This window comes from Stegostoma tigrinum, chromosome 9 (assembly GCF_030684315.1).
Source record: "Stegostoma tigrinum isolate sSteTig4 chromosome 9, sSteTig4.hap1, whole genome shotgun sequence".
NCBI classification, from domain to species: domain Eukaryota; kingdom Metazoa; phylum Chordata; class Chondrichthyes; order Orectolobiformes; family Stegostomatidae; genus Stegostoma; species Stegostoma tigrinum.
In genome coordinates, this window is record NC_081362.1 from 89,844,120 (window position 1) to 89,866,134 (window position 22,015).

The 22,015-nt window shown below is 45.4% G+C and overlaps 1 protein-coding gene across 2 annotated transcripts in view; it reads left to right on the forward strand.

Moving 5' to 3' along the window:
* arfgef3 (ARFGEF family member 3) overlaps positions 1-22,015 on the forward strand; it is a 147,864-nt gene that overhangs the window by 106,885 nt on the left and 18,964 nt on the right. For both annotated transcript variants that reach the window (XM_059648743.1, XM_059648744.1), the window contains 7 exons: positions 1,348-1,470; positions 2,891-2,994; positions 10,747-10,891; positions 13,426-13,554; positions 14,349-14,525; positions 18,446-18,560; positions 21,838-21,940. In XM_059648743.1, coding sequence (XP_059504726.1) covers positions 1,348-1,470; positions 2,891-2,994; positions 10,747-10,891; positions 13,426-13,554; positions 14,349-14,525; positions 18,446-18,560; positions 21,838-21,940 — 896 coding nt within the window. The remainder of the gene's footprint in view (positions 1-1,347; positions 1,471-2,890; positions 2,995-10,746; positions 10,892-13,425; positions 13,555-14,348; positions 14,526-18,445; positions 18,561-21,837; positions 21,941-22,015) is intronic.

Below are 22,015 nucleotides of genomic sequence, written 5' to 3' on the forward strand. Positions count from 1 at the left end.
GCATTTAGTGTTTGTGGGAGCTCACTGAACTCAAACTGACTGTAGAATTTCCTACTCTGTAATATTGACTACATTTGAAAAGTACTCTGTTGGCTGCAAAGTGCAGTGGGATGTCCAACGGTTGTGACCTATGCTATACAAATGCAAGTCTTTCATTTATTTATACCACTCAGTATTTGATGCTTTTCCTCCCATTATATGACATTACAGCTAGAAGGTAATAGTAACACTATGATACACTCCCTTCACGATGAAGATTATGATGATAGCACAATCATTCACTCTCCTTATAACGCTGGCAGCTATAATACTGTGTAGTACTTTTGCATTTAGTCTAGCATTCACCCAGCTGAAGCTTTGCCTTTGTGAGAAGTCTCATTAAAAGCCTCTCAGTTTTGGATGTGTATTGTTATTTAAAGGCTAAAATGGACCTGACCTGTAAATGTTCTGTGCTGTATTATCAACAGTGTTATTGCCGTAACGGGGCTAAAGGAGCAGTGGTTTTATGAAGCACCTTGGGATGTTTAATTACAGGAAGGCACTGAAAGTTGTTACTGAACTAGCTATTTGGAAACCTGGGCTAATAATCCTGTGCCCTGAGATCAACCCCTACCTCAGATGTTGGAAAATTTATTTCAAATTCACAAAATAAATCTAGATTAAAAGTAATGATATGAATGAAAATACTACAGTTTTTGTAATCTGGTTCATTAATGCCCCTTTAAGAAAGGAAATCTGTCATCCTCACCCAGCCTGGTCTACATGTGACTCCAGGCCCATGACAACGTGGTTGGCACTTATCTGCCCTTTGAACTGGCCGAGCAGCCCATTCAGTTGTCTCAAGGGGAAATATGAATGGTGGAGCTCTGAAGCAGAAAGAGATTGTAACTCCCGTGTGCTCCTGAGATGCTGCTTGGCCTGCTGTGTTCATCCAGCCTCACATTTTATTATCTTGGAATTCTCCAGCATCTGCAGTTCCCATTATCTCTGTAACTCCCGTGGGAACTGGTTCCCAGATAGAGAAGAAAGAAAATTACAGCACAGGAACAGGCCTTTTGGCCCTCAAAGCCTCCACTGACATGCTGCCCATCACAACTAAACCCCCTACCCTTCCAGGGACTCTATCCCTCTATTCCCATCCTATTCATATATTTGTCAAGACACCCTCTAGAAGTCACTATAGCATCTGCTTCCACTACCTCCCCTGGCAGTGAGTTCCAGGCACTTATCACCCTCTGTGTAAAAAACTTGCCTTGTATATCAAAACATCTGACTATGATGAGGTTTGGTTACATGCAGACGGACTGTGTTTGCTGTCGTGTGATGAGTGGCTTTGTTTGTCGACAGGGAAGTCCCAGGCTCCGGTTTTTGATGTCTTTGAAGCATTCCTCAACACGGATAACATACAAGTGTTTGCTAATGCAGCCACTGACTACATAATGTGCCTTATGAAGTTTGTCAAGGGTTTGGGTAAGCTTGCTCCCATGGAAAATTAAGACTTTGTTTACACAATGATTAAAAAATTTACAGCACTGATATTACAAATTTGATCCATGAATTAGATTCCTTCAGAGCCTCATTTAGACCAAGTCTGCAGTGATGAATGCAATCAAGAAGTTGCCACCGAAAGTGTGCACGTTTGAAATAAAAGCAGAGAAATGATCAGGCTTCATTGTGATGGCCTAAATTAGTATATTGTGAGGAAGTGGGCAATACTCCAAGAGGGTGAGCCACATGTTTGGCTCCTGTGTGGTCTGGAGTCACATGTGTAACATAAAAACATACAAAATAGGCCATTCAGCCCTTCAAGCTTGCTGTACCATTCAGTAGGATCATGGCTAATCATCCAATTTAGTCCTGTGCTCCCTTTTTCTCACCATATTTTTTGATCTTTTTAACCCGAAGAGCAATATCTATCTCCTTCTTGAAAACATTCAATGTTTTGGCCGCAGATGCTTTCTGTGGCAGAGAATTCTGCAGACTTACCACTCTCTAGGTGAAGAATTTGTTCTGCCAGTCCTAAATGGCCTACCTCATATCCTCAGACTGTAACCCTGAATGCTGGATTCCCAGGTCATTGGGAATATCCTTCCTGTCTAATCCTGTTAGAATTTTATAGGTTTCACTGAAATCCCACTCTCATTCCTCTGAACTCTGGTGAATATTGCCCTGACCGATCCAATTTCTCTTCATGCCTCAGTCCTGCCATCACAGGAATCAGTTTGGTAAAACTTTGTTGCACTCTGTCCGTAGCCAAGAATATCCTTCCTCAGATAAAGAGACCAAAACTGCGCACAATACTCCGGATTTGGTCTCACTAAGGCCCTGTACCAGTGCAATAAATCATCCCTGCTTCTGCACTGGAATGTTGGGATGGATTAGCTCAGTTGGCCGGACAGTTGGTTTGTGATACACAGTGATGCCTCCTGTGTGGATTCAATACCGTGAAGGACTCTCCTTCTCAATCTCTCCCCTCGCCTGAGATCATAGAATCCCTACAGGACGGAAACAGGCTCTTTGGCCCAACAAGTCCACACCGACTCTCAGAGCATCCCACCCAGATCCAATCCCCAATAACTCACCTGATCTGCACACCCCTGAACACTACGGGCAATTTAGCATGGCCAATCCACCTAGCCTGCACAGCTTTGGACTGTGGAAGGAAATGTGGTCACCCTCAGCTTAAACTACCACCAGTTACCCCTTCCTAATGAGAGAGCAGCCCTACAGTTTGGTAAGACTATGTTGACTTAACCTTTGCTCGAACGTAGGGCAAGAGTTAATGCTTTCAGGAAAACTGTAGGAAAGAAACCAAAATAACCAATACTGTGTGTTTCAAATGATTGCGAACCACTGAAGTTAATACTATTGTTTTAAATACGTTTTGAAGGTGATGAAGATTGTAAAGAAATAGGGGATTGCTATCCTGGTTTGGGATCCAGTTCCACAGATTTGTGCCTTCCCGCCCTCGATTACCTCAGGAAGTGTTCGCAGGTAAAGACTATTCCCAGACATTGCTTAAAGAAAGACAGTGGATTTGGATTGAGTTCCTTGCTTAAATCAATAACATTTTGGCCCAGAAGATTGATGATTGTGGCAGGAATACCCTATGATCAAATGAAAAGCGAGAATGCTAGAGAAGCTTGGCAGGTCTGGCTGTATATATGGAGGAAGAAACTGAGTTAATATTTATGAACAAAAACAGAAATTGCTGGAAAAGCTCAGCAGGTCAGGCAGCATCTGTGGAGAGAAATCAGAGTTAACATCTCGGGGCAAGTGATCCTTCCTCAGAACTAGTTCTTATTTAATGTTTTTGAACATGCTCAGTGTTAGCAGGGGAGAGTGTAGTGACTAAAAAAAAAATCAAAAGAACTGCAGATGCTGTAAATCAGGAACCAAAACAGAAGTTCTTTGAAAAGCCCAGCAGATCTGGCAGCATCTATGAAGGTAAAAAACAGGGTTTACGTTTCGGGTCCGGTGACCCTTCCTCAGAACTGAGAGTGCAGTGACTGTCTGTCCACTCTCTGGCCTTGAGTTGAATGGTGCTATGCGCTGACCAGAATTGGCAGTTCCAGGATAACCAGTGATCTCTGGTGCTGGGGTAAGCTGTACATTTTGGAGCCGGGGGGGGGCGAGTTCTGATTTGGAGGTGTTCGGTGATAATCCCTAGCTGTCTAGGTGCAGTGTGTTACGGCTGACTCTGGAAGCCTGTGTTGCTGTGGCAATATAAACTTTTACTCACGGGTTGTAATCTGGAGCTATGGGCGGTGGTGGTTGAGGACCCTATTTGTTTTACATGTGTTTGACCAGGAATATCTCCTGTCCTTACCATTTGCTTTTGGTGTGTAATAGAAGGATTTGCAGGTTGATCCTCAACTTATTTGACCCCGTTCTCAGCACACCTTCCTTTGCCATCAAGTGGAACTCAGCCTGGAGCTTCTGGCTTAGAGGTAGGGACACAACCCATTGCAACCTCCTTGCTTAAAAAAAACACAACCTACGACCATTCCACACAAAGAGAACTAAGAACAAAGAAAATTACAGCACAGGAACAGGCCCTTTGGCCCTCCAAGCCTGCACCAATCCAGATTGTCTATCTCAACCTGTTGCCTATTTTCCAAGGATCTGTATCCCTCTGCTCCCTGCCCATTCATGTATCTTCCTAGATGCATCTTAAATGACTCTATCATGCCCACCTCTACCTTCTCCGCTGGCAATGCCTTCCAGGCACCCACCACCCTCTGTGTAAAGAACTTTCCACGCATTTCTCCCTTAAACTTTTCTCCTCTCACCCTGAACTCATGATCCCTAGTAATTGAGTCCCCCTCTCTGGGAAAAAGCTTTTTGCTATCCACCCTGTCTATACCCCTCATGATTTTGTAGACCTTAGTCAGGTCCCCCCCTCAACCTCCGTCTTCCTAATGTAAATAATCCTAACTTACTTAAACTCTTGTCTTAGCTAGCACCCTCCATACCAGGCAACATCCTGGTGAACCTCCTCTGCGCCCTCTCCAAAGCATCCACATCCTTTTGGTAATGTAGCGACCAGAACTGTACACAGTACTCTAAATGTGGTCGAACCAAACCCTATACAACTGCAACATGACCTGCCAACTCTTGTACTCAATACCCCGTCTGATGAATGAAAGCATGCCGTATGCCTTCTTGACCACTCTATCGACCTGCGTTGCCATCTCCAGGGTACAATGGACCTGAACACGCAGATCTCTCTGTGCATCAATTTTTCCCAGGGCTTTTCCATTTACTGTATAGTTCGCTCTTGAATTGGATCTTCCAAAATGCATCACCTTGCATTTGCCTGGATTGAACTCCACCTGCCATTTCTCCGCCCAACTCTCCAATCTATCTATATTCTGCTGCATTCTCCGATAGTCCCCTTCACTGTCTACTACTCCATCAACCTTAGTGGCACCTGCAAACTTGCTAATCAGACCATCTGTACCTTCCTCCAGATCATTTATGTATATCACAAACAACAGTGGTCCCAACACGGATCCCTGTGGAACACCACTGGTCACAGTTCTCCATTTTAAGAAACTCCCTTCCACTACAACTCTCTCTCTCCAATTGCCCAGCCAGTTCTCTATCCATCTAGTTAGTACACCCTGGACCCCATGCGACTTCACTTTCTCCTTCAGCCTACCATGGGGAACCTTATCATACGCCTTACTGAAGCCTATGTATATGACATCAACAGCCCTTCCCTCATCCATCAACTTTGTCACTTCCTCAAAGAATTCTATCAAGTTGATAAGACATGACCTTCCCTGCACAAAATCATGCTGCCTTATCACTAATAAGCCCATTTACTTCCAAATGTAAATAGATCCTATCACTCAGTATCTTCTCCAGCAGCTTCCCCACCACTGACGTCAGGCTCACCGGTCTATAATTACCTGGATTATCCTTGCTACCCTTCTTAAACAAGGGGACTTGTCCGGATCTCACCTGTGCTCAACGATGCTGCAACGATATCTATTAAGGCCCCAGATATTTCCTGCCTTGCTTCCTTCAGCAACCTGGGATAGATCCCATCTGGACCAGGGGACTTCTCCACCCTATTGCCTTTTAGAATACCCAACACTTCCCCTCTCCTTATGCCGACTTGACCTAGAGTAATCAAACATCTATCCCTAGCCCCAATATCCGTTCTGTCCCTCGCCTCGGTGAATACTCTGACTCCTCGCATAACTTCTCTTCTTTGTCCTTGGATGGGCCAGCCCTTTCTCCAGTTACCCTCTTGCTCCTTATTTATGAATAAAAGGCTTTGGGATTTTCCTTAACCCTGTTCGCTGAAGATATTTCATGACCCCTTTTAGCCTTCTTAGTTCCTCATTTCAGATTGGCCTTACTTTCCCAATATTTTTCCAAAGCTTCGTATGTTTTTAGTTGCCTAGACCTTAAGTATGCTTCCTTTTTCCTCTTAGCAAGTCTCACAATTTCACCTGTCATCCATGGTTCCCTAATCTTGCCCTTTCTATCCCTTGTTTTCACAGGGACATGTCTGTCCTGCACTCTAATCAACCTCTCTTTAAAAGCTTCCCACATATCAAATTGGATTTGCCCTCAAACAGCTGCTCCCAATCCACATTCCCCAGCTCCTGCTGAATTTTGCTTTTGTTGGCCTTCCCCCAATTTAGCACCCTTCCTTTAGGACCACTCTCATCTTTGTCCATGAGTATAGTAAAACTTATGCAATTGTGATCACTATTCCCGAAGTAATTCCCTACTGAAACTTCAACCTCCTGACCAGGCTCATTCCCCAACACCAGGTCCCGTACGGCCCCTTCCCAAGTTGGACTATTTACATACTGCTCAATAAAACCCTCCTGTATGCTCCTTACAAATTCTGCTCCATCTAAACCCCTAACACTAAATGAATCCCAGTCAATGTTGGGAAAATTAAAATCTCCCATCGCCAGCACCCTGTTGCTCCTACATCTTTCCATAATCTGTCTACATATTTGTACCAGTATGTCACACTTGCAGTTGGGAGGCCTGTAGTACAGCCCCAACATTGTTACCACACCCTTCCTATTTCTGAGTTCTGCCCATATTGCCTCACTGCTCGAATCCTCCATACTGCCCTCCTTCAGCGCAGCTGTGATATCCTCACTGACCGGTAATGCAACTCCTCCACCCCTTTTACCTCCCTCTGTGTCCTGCCTGAAGCATCTATACCCTGGGCTATTTAGTTGTCAATCTTGCCCTTCCCTCAACCAAGTCTCAGTAATAGCAATAACATCATACTCCTAGGTACTAATCCAAGCCCTAAGTTCATCTTCCTTACCTGCTACACTTCTCACATTGAAACAAATGCATCTCATACCACCTGTCCCTTTGTGCTCATCATCTGCTCCCTGCCTACTCTTCCCCTCAGTCACACTGATTTCATTATCTAGTTCCTTTCAGGCTTTAGTTACTACCTCCTTACTGTCCACTAACCTCCTTATTTGGTTCCCAACCCCATGCCACACTAGTTTAAAACCTCCCCAACAGCGTTAGCAAAAGCGCCCCCTAGGACACTGGTTCCAGTCCTGCCCAGGTGTAGACCGTCCAATTTATAATAGTCCCACCTCCCCCAGAACTGGTCCCAATGTCCCAAAATTCTGAACCCCTCCCTCCTGCACCATCTCTCAAGCCACTCATTTATCCTGCCTATTCTTTCATTTCTACTCTGACTAGCACGTGGCACTGATCCATTTTTGCAGTAGCAGCGGGAGCGGTGAGAGCAAGGAAATGGGGGCTGCCGGGAGGTAAGCTTCCCATTTAAATACTTACCTCGTGGAATCAGCAGCCTCCATTTTGCAGCAGAAGTGGGGGCAGTGAGAGGAAGGACTGGGGGCTGCCAGGAAGGTCAGTTCTTAATTTTGGCAGCGGAGCTGAGTGGGAGCGGTCGAACTGCACGCTCAGAAGGTGAGTGAACTGATATATTTGGGCAGTGACTAAACCCAAGACACTACACAGGTAGTGTCTCCCACCCATCCTCCTCCTCTGACCAAAAAAAACTCTGGTGTGTTGATAAGGTAAGTGTTTTTCTTTTTTTTTATCATGTGCTGGTAAGTAGAGTGATTGGTAAAAACATTTTTTCATTTAATTTATCCAGCATTTGATATTTTAGTAGTACTAAGTTAAGCTTAAGAGTAAAAGTAGCAGGAGACCCCAGACCCATGTTATGCTCCTCTTGCTCAATGTGGGACCTCAGGGACGAGGCTGATGTCCCTGATTTGTACACGTGCAGGAAGTGTGTCCAACTGCAGCTCTTGTTAGACCGCATGATGGCTCTGGAGATGCGGATGGACTCACTTTGGAGCATCTGCGATGCTCAGGATAGCACTTGTAGAAAATTGGTCACACTGCAGGTTGGGATTGTTGAGGGAGAAAGGGAATGGTGACCAAAAGGCACAGAAAAAGCAGGAAGGCAGTGCAGGTGGCCCCTGTGGTTATCTCGCTCCAAAACAGGTATACCGTTTCGGATACTGTTGGGGGAGATGGCTCACCAGGGGAAGGCAGCAGTAGCCAGGTTCATGGCACCGTGGCTGGCTCTGCTGTACAGAAGGGCGGGAAAAAGAGTGGAAGGGCGATAGTCACAGGGGATTCGATTGTAACAGGAGTAGGCAGGCGATTCTGCGGTCAAAAATGAGACTCCCAAATGGTATGTTGCCTCCCAGTTGCACGGGTCAAGGATGTCTCAGATTGACAGCAGGACATTCCGAAGGGTAGGGTGAACAACCAGCTGTCATGGTGCACATAGGCACCAATGATGTATGTAATAAATGGGATGCGGTCTGACAAGCAGAATGTAGGGAATTACAAGCCAATTTAAAAGTAGGACCTCAGAAATAGTAATCTCAGGATTACTAGCACCTATCACACAAGGCAAATGATGCCCTGGGAAAAGGACTCTCCAAGTAGGAATTCCCACTTTTGGGCCTCAGTTGAGCATCAGTTGAGGCCCAAAAGTGAACAGTTAAACTGTCTTGGCATGTTTCTTCTTCTGAAGAGGGAGCACTGAACTTGAAATGTTAACTCTGTTTCTCTCTTTCTGCATAGATGCTGCCAGACCTACTGCATTTCTGCAGCAGTCCCTGCATTTGTTCTCGGTTTCCAGCAACAGCAATATTTTACCTTAATTATGTTGGCATGATTTTTTTTCATTTGAACATCCAATTCAACAGCGAATCTTGTGGGATGTTCCTGCTTGTTCTGTCTACCCAGACTCTGACACCTGCGGATTGTGTTAAATTCACACTAAATCATTGACTATTTCCATGCTTGTCTGTAACTCTGCATTTAGTGTCGTGTTCTTACTCAGCCCTGGGGTTCTACCTGTCCTCGACCATATTGAATCACCTTTGGCTGACTGGGTAGCTGTAACCCTCATTGAAGGAGAAGGTTGTGGATTCGAGCCCGAAACACTTGAACATATATTTCAGCACTGACAATGCAATGTAATATTTGCTGTGGGGAAAATGGGATAGCAGAATGGAATGCTGTCTTTCAGATTTTTATTACTGATTCGTGGGACATGGGTATCGTTGGCTGGGCCAGTATTTCTTGCCCGTCCCTACTTGCCCCCTTGAGAAGGTGGTGGTGAGCTGCCTTCTTGAACCGCTGCAGTCCTCCTGCTGTACGTTGACTCATAATGACTTTAGGGAGGGAATTCCAGGATTTTAACCCAGCCACACTGATGGAACGGTGATATATTTCCAAGTCAGGATGCTGAGTGGCATGGAGGGAAACCTGCAGGTGATGGTGTTCCCATGTATCTACTGCCCTTGTCTTTCTAGATGGAGGCAGTGGTGGGTTTGGAAGGTGCTGTCTGAGGATCTTTCGTGAATTTCTGCAGTGCATCTTGTGGATAGTGTACACTGCTGCTACTGAGCGTCAGTGGTGGAGTGAATGGATGTTTGTGGATGTGGTGCCATCAAATGGGCTGCTTTGTCCTGGATGGCCACAAGCTTCTTGTGTGTTGTTAATGCAGCACCCATCCAGGCAAGTGGGGAGTATTCCATCACACTCCTGACTTGTCCTTTGTAGATGGTGGACAGGATTTGGGGAGTCAGGAGGTGAGTTACTCCCCGCAGTATTCCTAGCCTCTGACATGCTCTTGTAGCCACTGTGTTTATGTGGTGAGTCCAGTTGAGTTGCTGATCAACGGTAACCCCCATTGAGAGATTCTGTGGTGATAATGTCATTGACTGTCAAGTAGCAGTGGTTAGACTGACTCCTACTGGAGATGGTCCTTGCCTGGCATTTGTGTGGCACAAATGTTACTTGTCCCTATTCAGCCCAAGTCTGGATATTGTCCAGGTCATGTTTCAATTGAACATGGACAGCTTCAGGATCAAATCCCTCGCTGTGTTAATGTACCCACTAATTTCAGTGAAGCATCATCCGGTGCCCAGGCCAGCACTTATCCCCAATACACACACGAACAAAGCGACTGCTCACCTGTTTCTTTGGTGATTGTGGGATCTTGCTGTGTATAATTTGGTTGCTGAGTTTTTAATTGTTTCATGCAGAAACCTGAGAGATTAGACATAGGCTCATTCATGTCTGTCTCAGACAACACCCTCTCATCTCTCGTGACAGAGTATCCAAAGACCCAGGCCAGTGCTCTGGGGTTGCGGGTTCAAATCCCAGCACGGCGCCTGATGGCTTTTGAGAGCACTTGCGGCACAATGGCAGTGTCCCCATCTCTGAACTAGGAGGCCTGGGTTTAAGTCCCACCTGTACCAGAGATGTGTGGTAACACCTCTAAATAGGGTAATCAGAAACTGAGCTGGATGACCTTTCCCTGGAGATTAAATTACCGATATAAAACTGAAACCAGTGAGACTATTAAACTGTAAACATAGACCATTCAGCCCATCAAGTCTGCTGTGCCATTCAGTGAGATTCAGTGAGATCTCAGCTGATCTGATAATCGTCCACTCCAGTTCCTGCTCTTCGCCTCTTATCCCATGGTAATGACTTATTCTGTCATTCAATGAAGTCATGGCTGGTCAACTCTATTACCCATGCTGTTCCATAATATCCTTGCCAAATCTTTACTTTCAAATAATGACTTAGTTTTCAATCCTTTTCAATTTATTCCCAGCCTCAATGGCTTGATGAAGGGAATGCGAGTTCCAGATATTCTCTACCCTTTGTGTACAGAGATTTCTTCATGACATTCGGATCTGTTTTTGGTCATTTGTGTGTTTGATTGTATCTCCTTAGTTACTTGCCAAAATATACAAGATGCCTTCAAAGCCAATTTTCCATGGGCTACAACTTGCCAGTTTGCCATTCAGAGGCCCCGAGAGATCGCTGAGCAGTGAAGATGGGATTGAGTCAGTCCTGAACGAGTTTGACGATGACACAGGTAAAGGGATTACTCTCTTTATAAAATTGTGGCCCCTACTAATTGATAAGAACGCGTATTGGACACTAGCGTTCACTTCCATGTTTTATGTTCAAGATCACAGAATCACACGCCCCAGAAGGAGACCGTTCTGCCCATGTTGCCTATACTGAGCCTTGGATGGAGCCATGTTTCTCGACCCACTCTACCAATCTTTCCCCACAGCCCTGCAGCTTTCTTTTTTTAAAGTAATTGTCTAATTCTCTTTTGAAAGTTGCTGCTGCATCTGTTTTCAGTCTCCAAGCCCAGCATCTACTTATTTAAGTTCCCTGACACACAAAAATATTGTGTTACCTTTTACAGAGTACAGTGTTTCCCTGGATAAAGATGTCTCACCTCATGTCACCTCTACCAAAGCTATTCTGCCTCATTCTCCCTCCGCCTGCTCCTCCTTCTTTGCACTCTCTCTCCAGTTACCCCTCACTCCTCCCCCAGCTGCCTCTCTCACTTCACTTACCCCTCACTCCCCCCAGCTGCCTCTCTCACTTACCCCTCACTCCCCCCAGCTGCCTCTCTCACTTACCCCTCACTCCTCCCAGCTGCCTCTCTCACTTACCCCTCACTCCCCCCAGCTGCCTCTCTCACTTCACTTACCCCTCACTCCCCCCAGCTGCCTCTCTCACTTACCCCTCACTCCCCCCAGCTGCCTCTCTCACTTACCCCTCACTCCCCCCAGCTGCCTCTCTCACTTACCCCTCACTCCCCCCAGCTGCCTCTCTCACTTCACTTACCCCTCACTCCTCCCCCAGCTGCCTCTCTCACTTACCCCTCACTCCCCCCAGCTGCCTCTCTCACTTACCCCTCACTCCCCCCAGCTGCCTCTCTCACTTACCCCTCACTCCCCCCAGCTGCCTCTCTCACTTCACTTACCCCTCACTCCCCCCAGCTGCCTCTCTCACTTACCCCTCACTCCCCCCAGCTGCCTCTCTCACTTCACTTACCCCTCACTCCTCCCCCAGCTGCCTCTCTCACTTACCCCTCACTCCCCCCAGCTGCCTCTCTCACTTCACTTACCCCTCACTCCCCCCAGCTGCCTCTCTCACTTACCCCTCACTCCCCCCAGCTGCCTCTCTCACTTACCCCTCACTCCCCCCAGCTGCCTCTCTCACTTACCCCTCACTCACCCCAGCTGCCTCTCTCACTTACCCCTCACTCACCCCAGCTGCCTCTCTCACTTACCCCTCACTCACCCCAGCTGCCTCTCTCACTTACCCCTCACTCACCCCAGCTGCCTCTCTCACTTACCCCTCACTCACCCCAGCTACCTCTCTCCACTTACCACTCGCTCCCCCTAGTTGCCTCTCTCCACTTACCACTCACTCCCCCCAGCTGCCTCTCTCCACTCACCCCTCGGTCCCCCCTTCTGCCGCTCTCCACTTACCCCTCATTCCCCCTGCCAACTGCCACTCCCCCCTTGTTCCTCCCCAGCTGTCCGTCTCTAAATCGTTTTACAGTCAACATCATTAATAATTGGATTACCTGGATCTCATCACATTGTAGTTTGTAGGAACCTACTGTGTGGAAAGTGGCTGCAGTGTTTGCTTCACTTTATGGACAATTTAGTATTTTGTTTTAATGTGCTTTACAGTATCTGGTGTCTATGAACACAAGAACTGGGAGCAATTGGAGGCCATTCAGCCCCTCAAGCCTTCTCCGCCATTTAAAACAATCATGGCTGATCTCATCTCAGCCTCAAATACACTCTCCTGTCCACTGTCCATAACCCTTCAACCCGCCACTAATTAAAAATATGTCTATCTCCTCCTTAAATTTACTCAATGTAGCAGCTACACTCTGGGGGAGTAAAATCCACAGATTCACAACCCTTTGAGAGGGTCATCTCAGTTTTAAACCTGCCACCCATCATCCTATACAACTATGACCTTGTATTTTTGATTATCCCATGTGAGGAAGCGCCCTCTCTCTGCCTAGTTTGTCAATCCCCTTTAGCATCTTATATACCCTAATTAGATTTCTCATCCTTCTAGACTATAGACAGAGTAGGCCTAAACTGCTCAACCTCTGTTCATAAAACAAAAACCTCACTCCTGGAATCAATCTAGTGAATGTCCTCTGAACCACCTCCAGTGTATTTACGTCCCTCCTCAAGTATGTGGACCCAATCTGTATTCAAAATCCAAGCGTTGCTCACTAATGAAAGACATTATGTAAATGTATGAGTTTCTCTTTAGTGACCACCATAAAGAAACACGAAATAACTCATTATGAGGCACTGTCACTTTGTAAATATTAGGTAGAGAAGTCAGAAACTTTTCCAATAACTACCTGGTGTCTAATTATTTGTATAATTGTGGAAGGACATAGTGTTTTAAAAGTGTTAAACATTTATCCAGCACACATGAAGACCTATAAAGCCGATGTAATGAAAAACACTTTCCTGTTTCCTTGTGTTGTAAAGTTTCCTGGCCATTGTGGTTTGACTGCTGTGTGGTGCCTCCTGGTTACTGAATGACTGGGTGGTGATTCTCTCGCAGGTTTGATTCAAGTCTGGATTCTGCTGCTGGAGCAGCTCACCACAGCCATCTCCAACTGTCCACGCCAGCACCAGCCTCCCACGTTGGACCTCCTGTTTGAGCTGCTGCGAGAAGTCACTAAAGTACCAGGTAGTGAGGATGGGATGGGCACAGAGCGACAGGATTGGCACTGCTGTACTGCTATCAATGGGGCAACTTGTTTGCTCAGACAGTTGGTTGACTGTGTTTGCACCCTTAAACAGTCTAACAGAAATATCGTTATTTCACCTTCACAATCTACTCTTTCATCCTCCTGCATGTGCAGCCCTGACTTCTAACTTGGTGTTTGCTGCATGGGCAGCGTGGTGGCTCAGATGTTAGTAGTGTTGCCTCACAACACCAGGAGCCTGGGTTCAATTCCAGCCTTGGGGTACAGTCTGCATGGAGTTCTCTGTGAGTCTGCATGGGGTTCCTCCGGGTGCTCTGGATTTCTCCCACAGTCCAAGGATGTTCAGGTTAGGTGGCTGGGCCATGATGTCCAGGGATGTGCAGGTTAGGTAGATTGGCCAAGGGAAACGCAGGGTTTTTGGGATTGGGTGAGGAGTTGGATCTAGGTGGGAGCTCTTCAGAGGGTTAGTGCAGACCTGTGGGCCAAATGTACCCTTTCCACACTGTAGGGATTCTGTATAGGGTTATGTAAATGGTGCATTGAATTCAGTAGGTTTGCTGCAGGAAATAATACACAAAATTAGATTTAGAACAGGTGCTTTATAAATAATGATTTCTGCAGAGCCCTGAAATTCTGTATTCTCATTTATGATCTTGACAACTGTTCATCTCTGTGACTAGAGTCCTATTTGTTAAGGTTTCAGGCCCAGGTATGCCACAGAAATATTTACTAACCTTACCTTGATTTTAAGAAAATGTCTTGTTGACTTCTGTAGGTCCTGGATTTGGGATTTTTGCTGTCACTCATCTCCTCCTTCCAGTGATGTCCCTCTGGCTTCAGCGTAACCATGGAGATCAATCCTACTGGGAAATGGCTGCTGCCAATTTTAAACATGCCATTGGTCTGTCCTCGGAGCTGGTGATGGAACATATTCACTGCTTTATCCAGTCGGGTAGGACTTTGTTGTACTCGTGGAACAAGCCTCACTTTGGTGGATAAGTTAGAAAAGAGAAAGCAGCCAACAATGCTTACAGATTGTCATGGTTAGCCTCACAGAGATGTAAATGACCTTCCTGAATGGTTCTGTGTATATAGTCTCTGTTTACTGTGGAAAGTTTTGGATTTACTTATCTGAGCTAACATCAAAGTTGGGGTGCTATGACTGGTTATAACACCAGAAGGTATAGGAGCAGATTAAGGCCATTCAGCCCATTGAATCTGCTCTACCATTCAATCATGTTTCTCAATTCCATTTTCCTGCTTTCTCCCTGTAACCCTTGATCCCCTTACTAATCAAGAACCTATCTCTCTCTGTCTTAAACACACTCAATGACTTGGCCTCCACAACCTTCTCTAGCAATGACCTCCACAGATTCACCACCCTCTGGCTGAGGAAATTCCTCCACATCTCAGTTCTAAAGGATCAACCCTTCACCTCTGAGACTGTGCCTTCAGACCCTAGTCTATCCTAATAGTGGAAACATCTTCTCCATGCCCACTATATCCAGGCCTTCCAGTATTCTGAAAGTTACAATAAGATAGCCCCTCATCCTTCTAAACTCCATCGAGGACCCAGGCTCCTCAAACACTCCTCATATGATAAGCTCTTCATCCCTGGCTTCATTCTCGTAAACCTCCCCTGGACCCAGTCCAACACTAGCACATACTTCCTTAGACAGGGAGCCTGAAACTGCTCACAATATTCCAGATGCTGTCTGACAAGAGCCTTGTACAGCCTCAGCAGTACGTTCCTTTGGAATTCTAACCCTCTTGAAATGAATGTTAATATTACACTTGCCTTTGTGCTGGCAACTAAACATGAATGTTACCTTAAGAGAATACTGAACTAGGACTCCCAAGTCCCTTCGTGCTTCAGATTTCTGAAGTCCTTCCTCATTTAGAAAACAATCTATGCCTCTATTTTTCCTATCAAAGTGCATACCCCCACACCTTCCCTCACTGTATTCCATCTGCCACTTCTTTGCCCACTTTATGAGACTCAAGTGCATCTGCACCCTCTTCACTTCCTCAACACAACTTGCTCCTCCGATCTTTGTGTCGTCTACAATGTTAGCAGCAATGTCCTCAGTTCCTTCATTCGGATTGTTAATGTATAATGTGAATAGTTGTAATCCCAACAGAGACCCCTGCAAAACACCACTAGTCATTGGCTGCCATCCTGAAAAAGTCTCGTTTATCCCTGCTCTGTGCCTTCTGCCAGTCAGTACCTTGCCAGAACCTTGCCCCAATGCCATGAGCCTTTCTCTTATTTAACAGCCTCTTGTGCAGTACCTTGTCAAAGTCCTTCTGGAAATCCAGTAGATCATGTCCACTGGCTCTCCTTTGTCTAACTTGCTCATTACCTGCTTGAAGAATTCTATCAGATAAGTCAGACATGACCTCCCTTTGAAAAAGCCGTGCTGACCCAGCCATTTTTTACCCTGCACTTCCAAGTACTGTGCAATCTCATCCTTAATCCTGCACTGTGACGTCTTACTGACAACTGAGACAGGCTGACTGGCCTATAAGTTCCCCTCCTCTGCCTCCAACCCTTATTTAACAGGGGTGTTACAGAAGTGCCTCTACAATTTCCTTAGCTATCCCTTTCAGAACTCTGGGGTGTAGTCCATCTGGTCCAGGTGGTTTATCCACCTTCAGACCTTTCAACTTCCCCAGCACCTACTCCTTGCCGACGGCCACTATACTCACCTCTGAGCCCTAACTCTCCTGATGTTCTGATATGCTGGTGGTGTGTAAACTGAGGCAAAGTACCTGTTCAGTTCCTCCACCATTTCTTTGTTCCCCATCATTACTTCTCCAGCATCATTTTCCATCGATCCAGTCTCTACGCTTGTCTCTCTCTGACCTTTTAGATACCTCAAAATAACACTTGCAATCTTCTTTTATATTACTAACCAGCTTACTTTCATATTTCATCTTCTCCCCCCGCCCCCCATCAACTTATTGCTTTTCCAGTTGCCCTCGAGTGGTTTTTAAAGGCTTCCAAATCCTCTGGTTTTCTACCTGTCCTCGCTATAGTTATAAGCTTGTTCTTTTGCTTTTCTGCTGTCACTGACTTCCCTTGTCAGCTCTGGTTGGCTCATCCACCCCCCCCCCCCCCCCCCCCACTCCGCCTTGAGTGTATTACTTGTTCCTTGGGATGAATTTCTGCTGTGCCTCCTGAATTACCGCCAGAAACCCCTGCCAACGCTGCTCCACTGTCTTCCCTGCTCACTCTCCCTCTGCTGAACTCTGGTGAACTCCTCCCTCGTGTCTTTGTACTTACTGTTACTCAGTTGTAATACCATTACCTCTGACTCTAGCTTCTCTTTCTCAAACTGAATTTTGAGTTCTGTCATACTATGAATTCTATCATACTGTGGTCACTGCCCCCCTTGGGGTTCCTTCACCATAAACACATCAAGTCTGCCTCACTGCATATAACCAAATCCTGCCTGCTCTCTAGTGGGCTCTATCAAAAGCTGCTCCAAAAACATCTGATCTCATAGACATTCCACAAATTCCTTTTCTTGAGATCTGCTCCTACTCTGATGTTTCCACTCCACCGACATGATTATTGTAATAGTGCCTTTCTTACAAGCCTTTTCTATCTCCTGATTAATTTTATGCCCTGACTGTTGCTTGGAGTGTGTACACAACTCCTATCAGGGTCGTTTTTACCCTTGAATTTCCTCAACTCTACCCACACAGATTCTAAGCCTTCCAGCTCTGTAAGTCTTTTTGCTATCGATTTAATTTCATTTCTTAATGGCAAGGTAACCCCGCTCGCCCTCTGCTAATCTGTCTGTCTTCTCAATAGAACCCGCAACCATAGATATTTATCTCCCTGTCCTGAGCCCCTTGCAGCCACATCTCTGTGATATCCATAACATCGTACCTGCCAATTTCAATCTTCACTACAGGCTCATTTACCTCATTTCATAAACTGCGTGCCGTCACATACAACAGCCTCAGACCTGCTTTCATTTCTCATAATTTTCCCCTTATCTGCTGTGCCTGAAGTTAGATTCCTGACTCTTTCCATACTCTCTGTCCTGTTCCTTGTTCTGGAAATTTTAGTAACCTCCACTGAGTCCTCCCTACTTTAACGATTTCTATAGCTTGCTGTTTAATGGAACCCTACCCTTACCTACTTTGTAGTTTCAAGCCCACTCTTAAGCACAGAAAGAGCTCACTAGGGTGCATGCAGGAGGAGCATGTTCCCTGGCTGAGAGATCAAGAATCAGCTGAAGCCATGTGAGATTAAGGAGCAGGCCATTTAGGACTGCTATCAAGGGGAACCATTCCACTCGCATGATGGTGGGCCTTTGGAATGCTGTTTTCAAACATTGCTCTTCTGCCAGTTGAGCTAAATGACAAATTATCTCTTTGTCGGAGTTTGCTGTGTGCAAATTGGCTGATGCATGTCATAGATTATAACCACATCAACTGAGGGTCGGTCAATATGTCTATATAAGTTATCAGTATGGGTTCAAATCCCAATTCAGCTTGTTGACCAGGGAAAAAGTGAGCATAACATGGTGTAATCAGTTGATAACCAGCCCACTAATCCTTCTGACACTTCCCCATTATTCTCTAAAGGCAGCGCATGTTGTTTGAAGATATAAAACAAAGTGTTAGGGCTTGTCAGAAATAATTCATTGGCTGTAAAGTATTTTGGAATATACTGAGGTCATATATAGATCCAAATCCTCCTTCTTTCTCAAATTAGCAAGACATCGCTCTGAGTGAGAATTCCACTGAGTAAAATATGAACAGCCTAATCAGCTCCTTAGCGCCTCACCTTGGGTGAGGTGAGAAAAGACCAAATCTCCATCACAGAATTTCTTTTTCCTTTTCAATTTCTTGTAGATATTGGCTACGAGAACAGCATCAACTCCATGCTGAAAGACCTCCTGAAGCTCCTCGTGTCCTGTATCGCCGAGCCCACAGAAACAATCTCCCGAGTTGGCTGCTCATGTATCAGGTAAGAATGGGCGAGACTTCACACACAACTTGGCACCTCAACTGAGTTCATTTGTAGTCGACACCACCAGCTCCTATCTCTTTGTGCCATTTCTGTAAACAATTTGAAGGTTGAGATTATTTGCGATGCTACACTAGGGGGAGCTCTTACTGCACATTTGTAATATCAGCTATAACAAAGTGTGGAGCTGGATGAACACAGCAGGCCAAGCAGCATCTCAGGAGCACAAAAGCTGATGTTTCGGGCCTCCACCCTTCATCAGAAAATTTCAGCTTTTGTGCTCCTAAGATGCTGCTTAGCCTGCTGTGTTTATCCAGCTCCACACTTTGTTATCTCGGATTCTCCAGCATATGCAGTTCCCATTATTGCTGTAATATCAGCTATCATGTTGAAGGGAGAGGTGAATATTTGAAGAGATATATTATAAAAGCCAATAAAAAAATTATGGATTGAGAAGAGCCTCTGGCAGGCATAATATATCATGGAGGATTCAGAGCTGTATCCTTGGGATTATGCATCTGTGTTAGTGTCACAAAGACTTGATAGTCTGGGGCTAGGTGTAGCATTTACATAGGAACTGGGAGCAGAAATAGGCACTTCAATCCGTAAAGCACTTTTGAATCCAATGATCCTCATCTTGGCTTTCATTCCAATCCAGTGATCTCAGTATCATGATGGATGATCTCAAGTGGGCCTCAACTCTTGGTCTCAACTGGGCCTCAACTCTTGCTGCCTGCTCTTCCATAATCTATCTCTGCCTCCAATTTATTCAATACCCCAGTATCCACTGCTGTCTGCAGTAATCAATTCCACAGATTCATAAACCTTTGGGAGAAGTAATCCCTTCTAATCTCTGTTCTAAAACTGCCACCCCTTATCCTAAAACTATGCCCTCTCATTCTAGATTTCCCCATGTGAGGAAATATTCGCTCTGTGTTAACTTTGTCAATTCTGTTTAGCATCTTACAAGTCTCAATCGGATCACCTGTTAACCTTCTAAACTCTTGGGGGTACAGGCCTAATCTGCTCAGTCTCTCTTCATGTGTAAGACATATTTATTCTGCTTATTTTCATGATCTTATTAATAATGCAGCAGATATTAAGTTAACTGGTGTTTTATGCAGGGGTGGTTATTGATCCTGTTATAGCTGAGTAAAATTTCTATGTATCTTATTCACCTTGTTTATCCCAGAGTAGTACAAAGATAACTGTAGTTCTAAATCCACACAGTTTAGTCGCAGAAATTTAAATTCTTATAACTTATATGTACGTCTTTGCAGGACCCCCAGCTCTAGAATCCTGTCTGAAGCAGCCATATAACTCACTAGCTCCAGCTGCCACTTTAAGCAATCAAGCAAGACAGAAAGATGGGTGATCAGACTACCATAATCAAACACAGATGCAAACAAGCCATTGAACACTGCAGATAATGGGAACTGCAGATGCTGGAGAATCCAAGATAATAAAGTGTGGAGCTGGATGAACACAGCAGGCCAAGCAGCATCTCAGGAGCTTGGCCTGCTGGGTTCATCCAGCTCCACACTTTGCTATCATTAAACACTGGAATTCATTCTGTAGTAATTCAGGTGTAGGAAAATTCCATCTCGCCAGCAGCGTCAGGAGCAGTCGCACATGGGCAGGTGATGATGCAGACTGTGACAAGTGCTTATGCACAACTGTTGAACTGAATTATCTTTGTTATCACATCTACTCAAATGACTACAGTGAAACATTTACAGGCCGGCAATTATGGCACCATCTTAGCTACAAGGTAGCTCGGTAGAGATTCTTCACTGCAAGTTCTGAAGAAAAAAGGATAGAAAAACAGAGAAATAAAAAGTCCAACATTGCGGATTGTAGGAATAAAGTAGAAAATAGAGAAATAAAATGTTCAAAATGACAGTTCTTCCAAACGAGCCCAACACTGGCACCTAACCTCCAGTCCGTGCTGGGCATGACTCCAGACTCCATCAGGTTTCACCTCGAGGCTGTCGAGACTGGGTGACTGCTCTGGAAGCACCTCGAGTCGGGAGTCCACACTGACGCCATGGGCCGCAAGAAACAACCATGCCGGACAAAAAGACCATCATGCAAGGTGGGCAGACCACCATGCCAGTGTGGGAGACACCATGCTGCGTCTGCGCTGAGGCCAAGAGTCTGGGGCCAGAGTTCAGGACATCCTCTGTGTGTGGCAACATTATGCACTTTGAACTGTAATTCTGCACTTGTGTACACGTGACAATAAAAATCTAAATCTAAAATATGTGAACAGTGTAGATGCAGTTCAGAGGAAACAGCGTGTGCATTAAAATAAAGAGCGAAAAGAGGAAAGAAGGCAGGAGACTTGAGTGCAGCATAAGGACCTGCATGGACTAATTGGGCTGAATGGCCTGGTCATGCGCTGAATGTCCTCTGTACTCCTATCCAAAGCATTTATTTTTATTCATTTCCTTCTCCTTATTTTTATTTAGTTTATTCTATCATGAGATGTGGGCGTTGCTGACAGGGCCAGTATTTATTGCCAATTCCCAGTTGCCCCTTGGGAAGGTGATGGTGAGCTGCCTTCCTGAACTGCTGCAGTCCATATGCTGTAGGTTGCCGTACAATGTGGTTAGGGAGGGAATTTCATGATTTTGATCCAGCAACAGTGAAGGAACAGCAATATGTTTCCAAATCAGGATGTTGAGTGGATTGGAAGGGAATTTAGCTTGCAACAGAATGAGGGGGCTGAAGGAAATAACCATATGTGCGCTGTAGCTCATGGGAATGGAGAGTGTGTAGGTACAGCCACAGTGCACTTGGGAAGGAGTTTACAAGTTCTTTTAAAATTCTTACACAGGATGTGTGCTTTGTTTGCAAGCCCGGCATTTGATGCCCATCCCTAATTGCTCCTGAACTGGGCTGCTTACTTGGCCATTTCAGAGAGCAGTTAAGAGAAATCCACATTGCTCTGGGACTGGAGTTATGTAGACCAGATCAGGTAAGGATGCCAGATTTCCCTCCCCAAAAGGGATTAGTGAGTCAGATGATCACTTCCCGGAGCCATTAACGATAGAACCGTGATCAACTAGCACTCCCATTCAATCCCAAATTGTCACTGCACCACCAGGATGATCCTCATTGACATTTCTCTTATATGATGCTCATTTGATGATTTTCACAGATTAGCATCTGGAGTCCGGGTTATGTGTTAGATTCTGTGCGAAGCTTATGAGTTGCCTTGACTGTGTATCACCGCTATTTTGCTGTCTACCTTTCACTGTCATCTCTGTTTCAGGTACGTTTTGGTCACAGCTGGACCTGTGTTTACCGATGAAATGTGGAGGTTGGCCTGTTGTGCCCTACAAGATGCTTTCACAGTCACGCTGGAACCAGTAAAGGTAGGTTCAATAATTCTGTTTGCTTTGGCATTTTGGTTATTGAGTGGCTGAGATCACACAGTACTGCCAGTGACA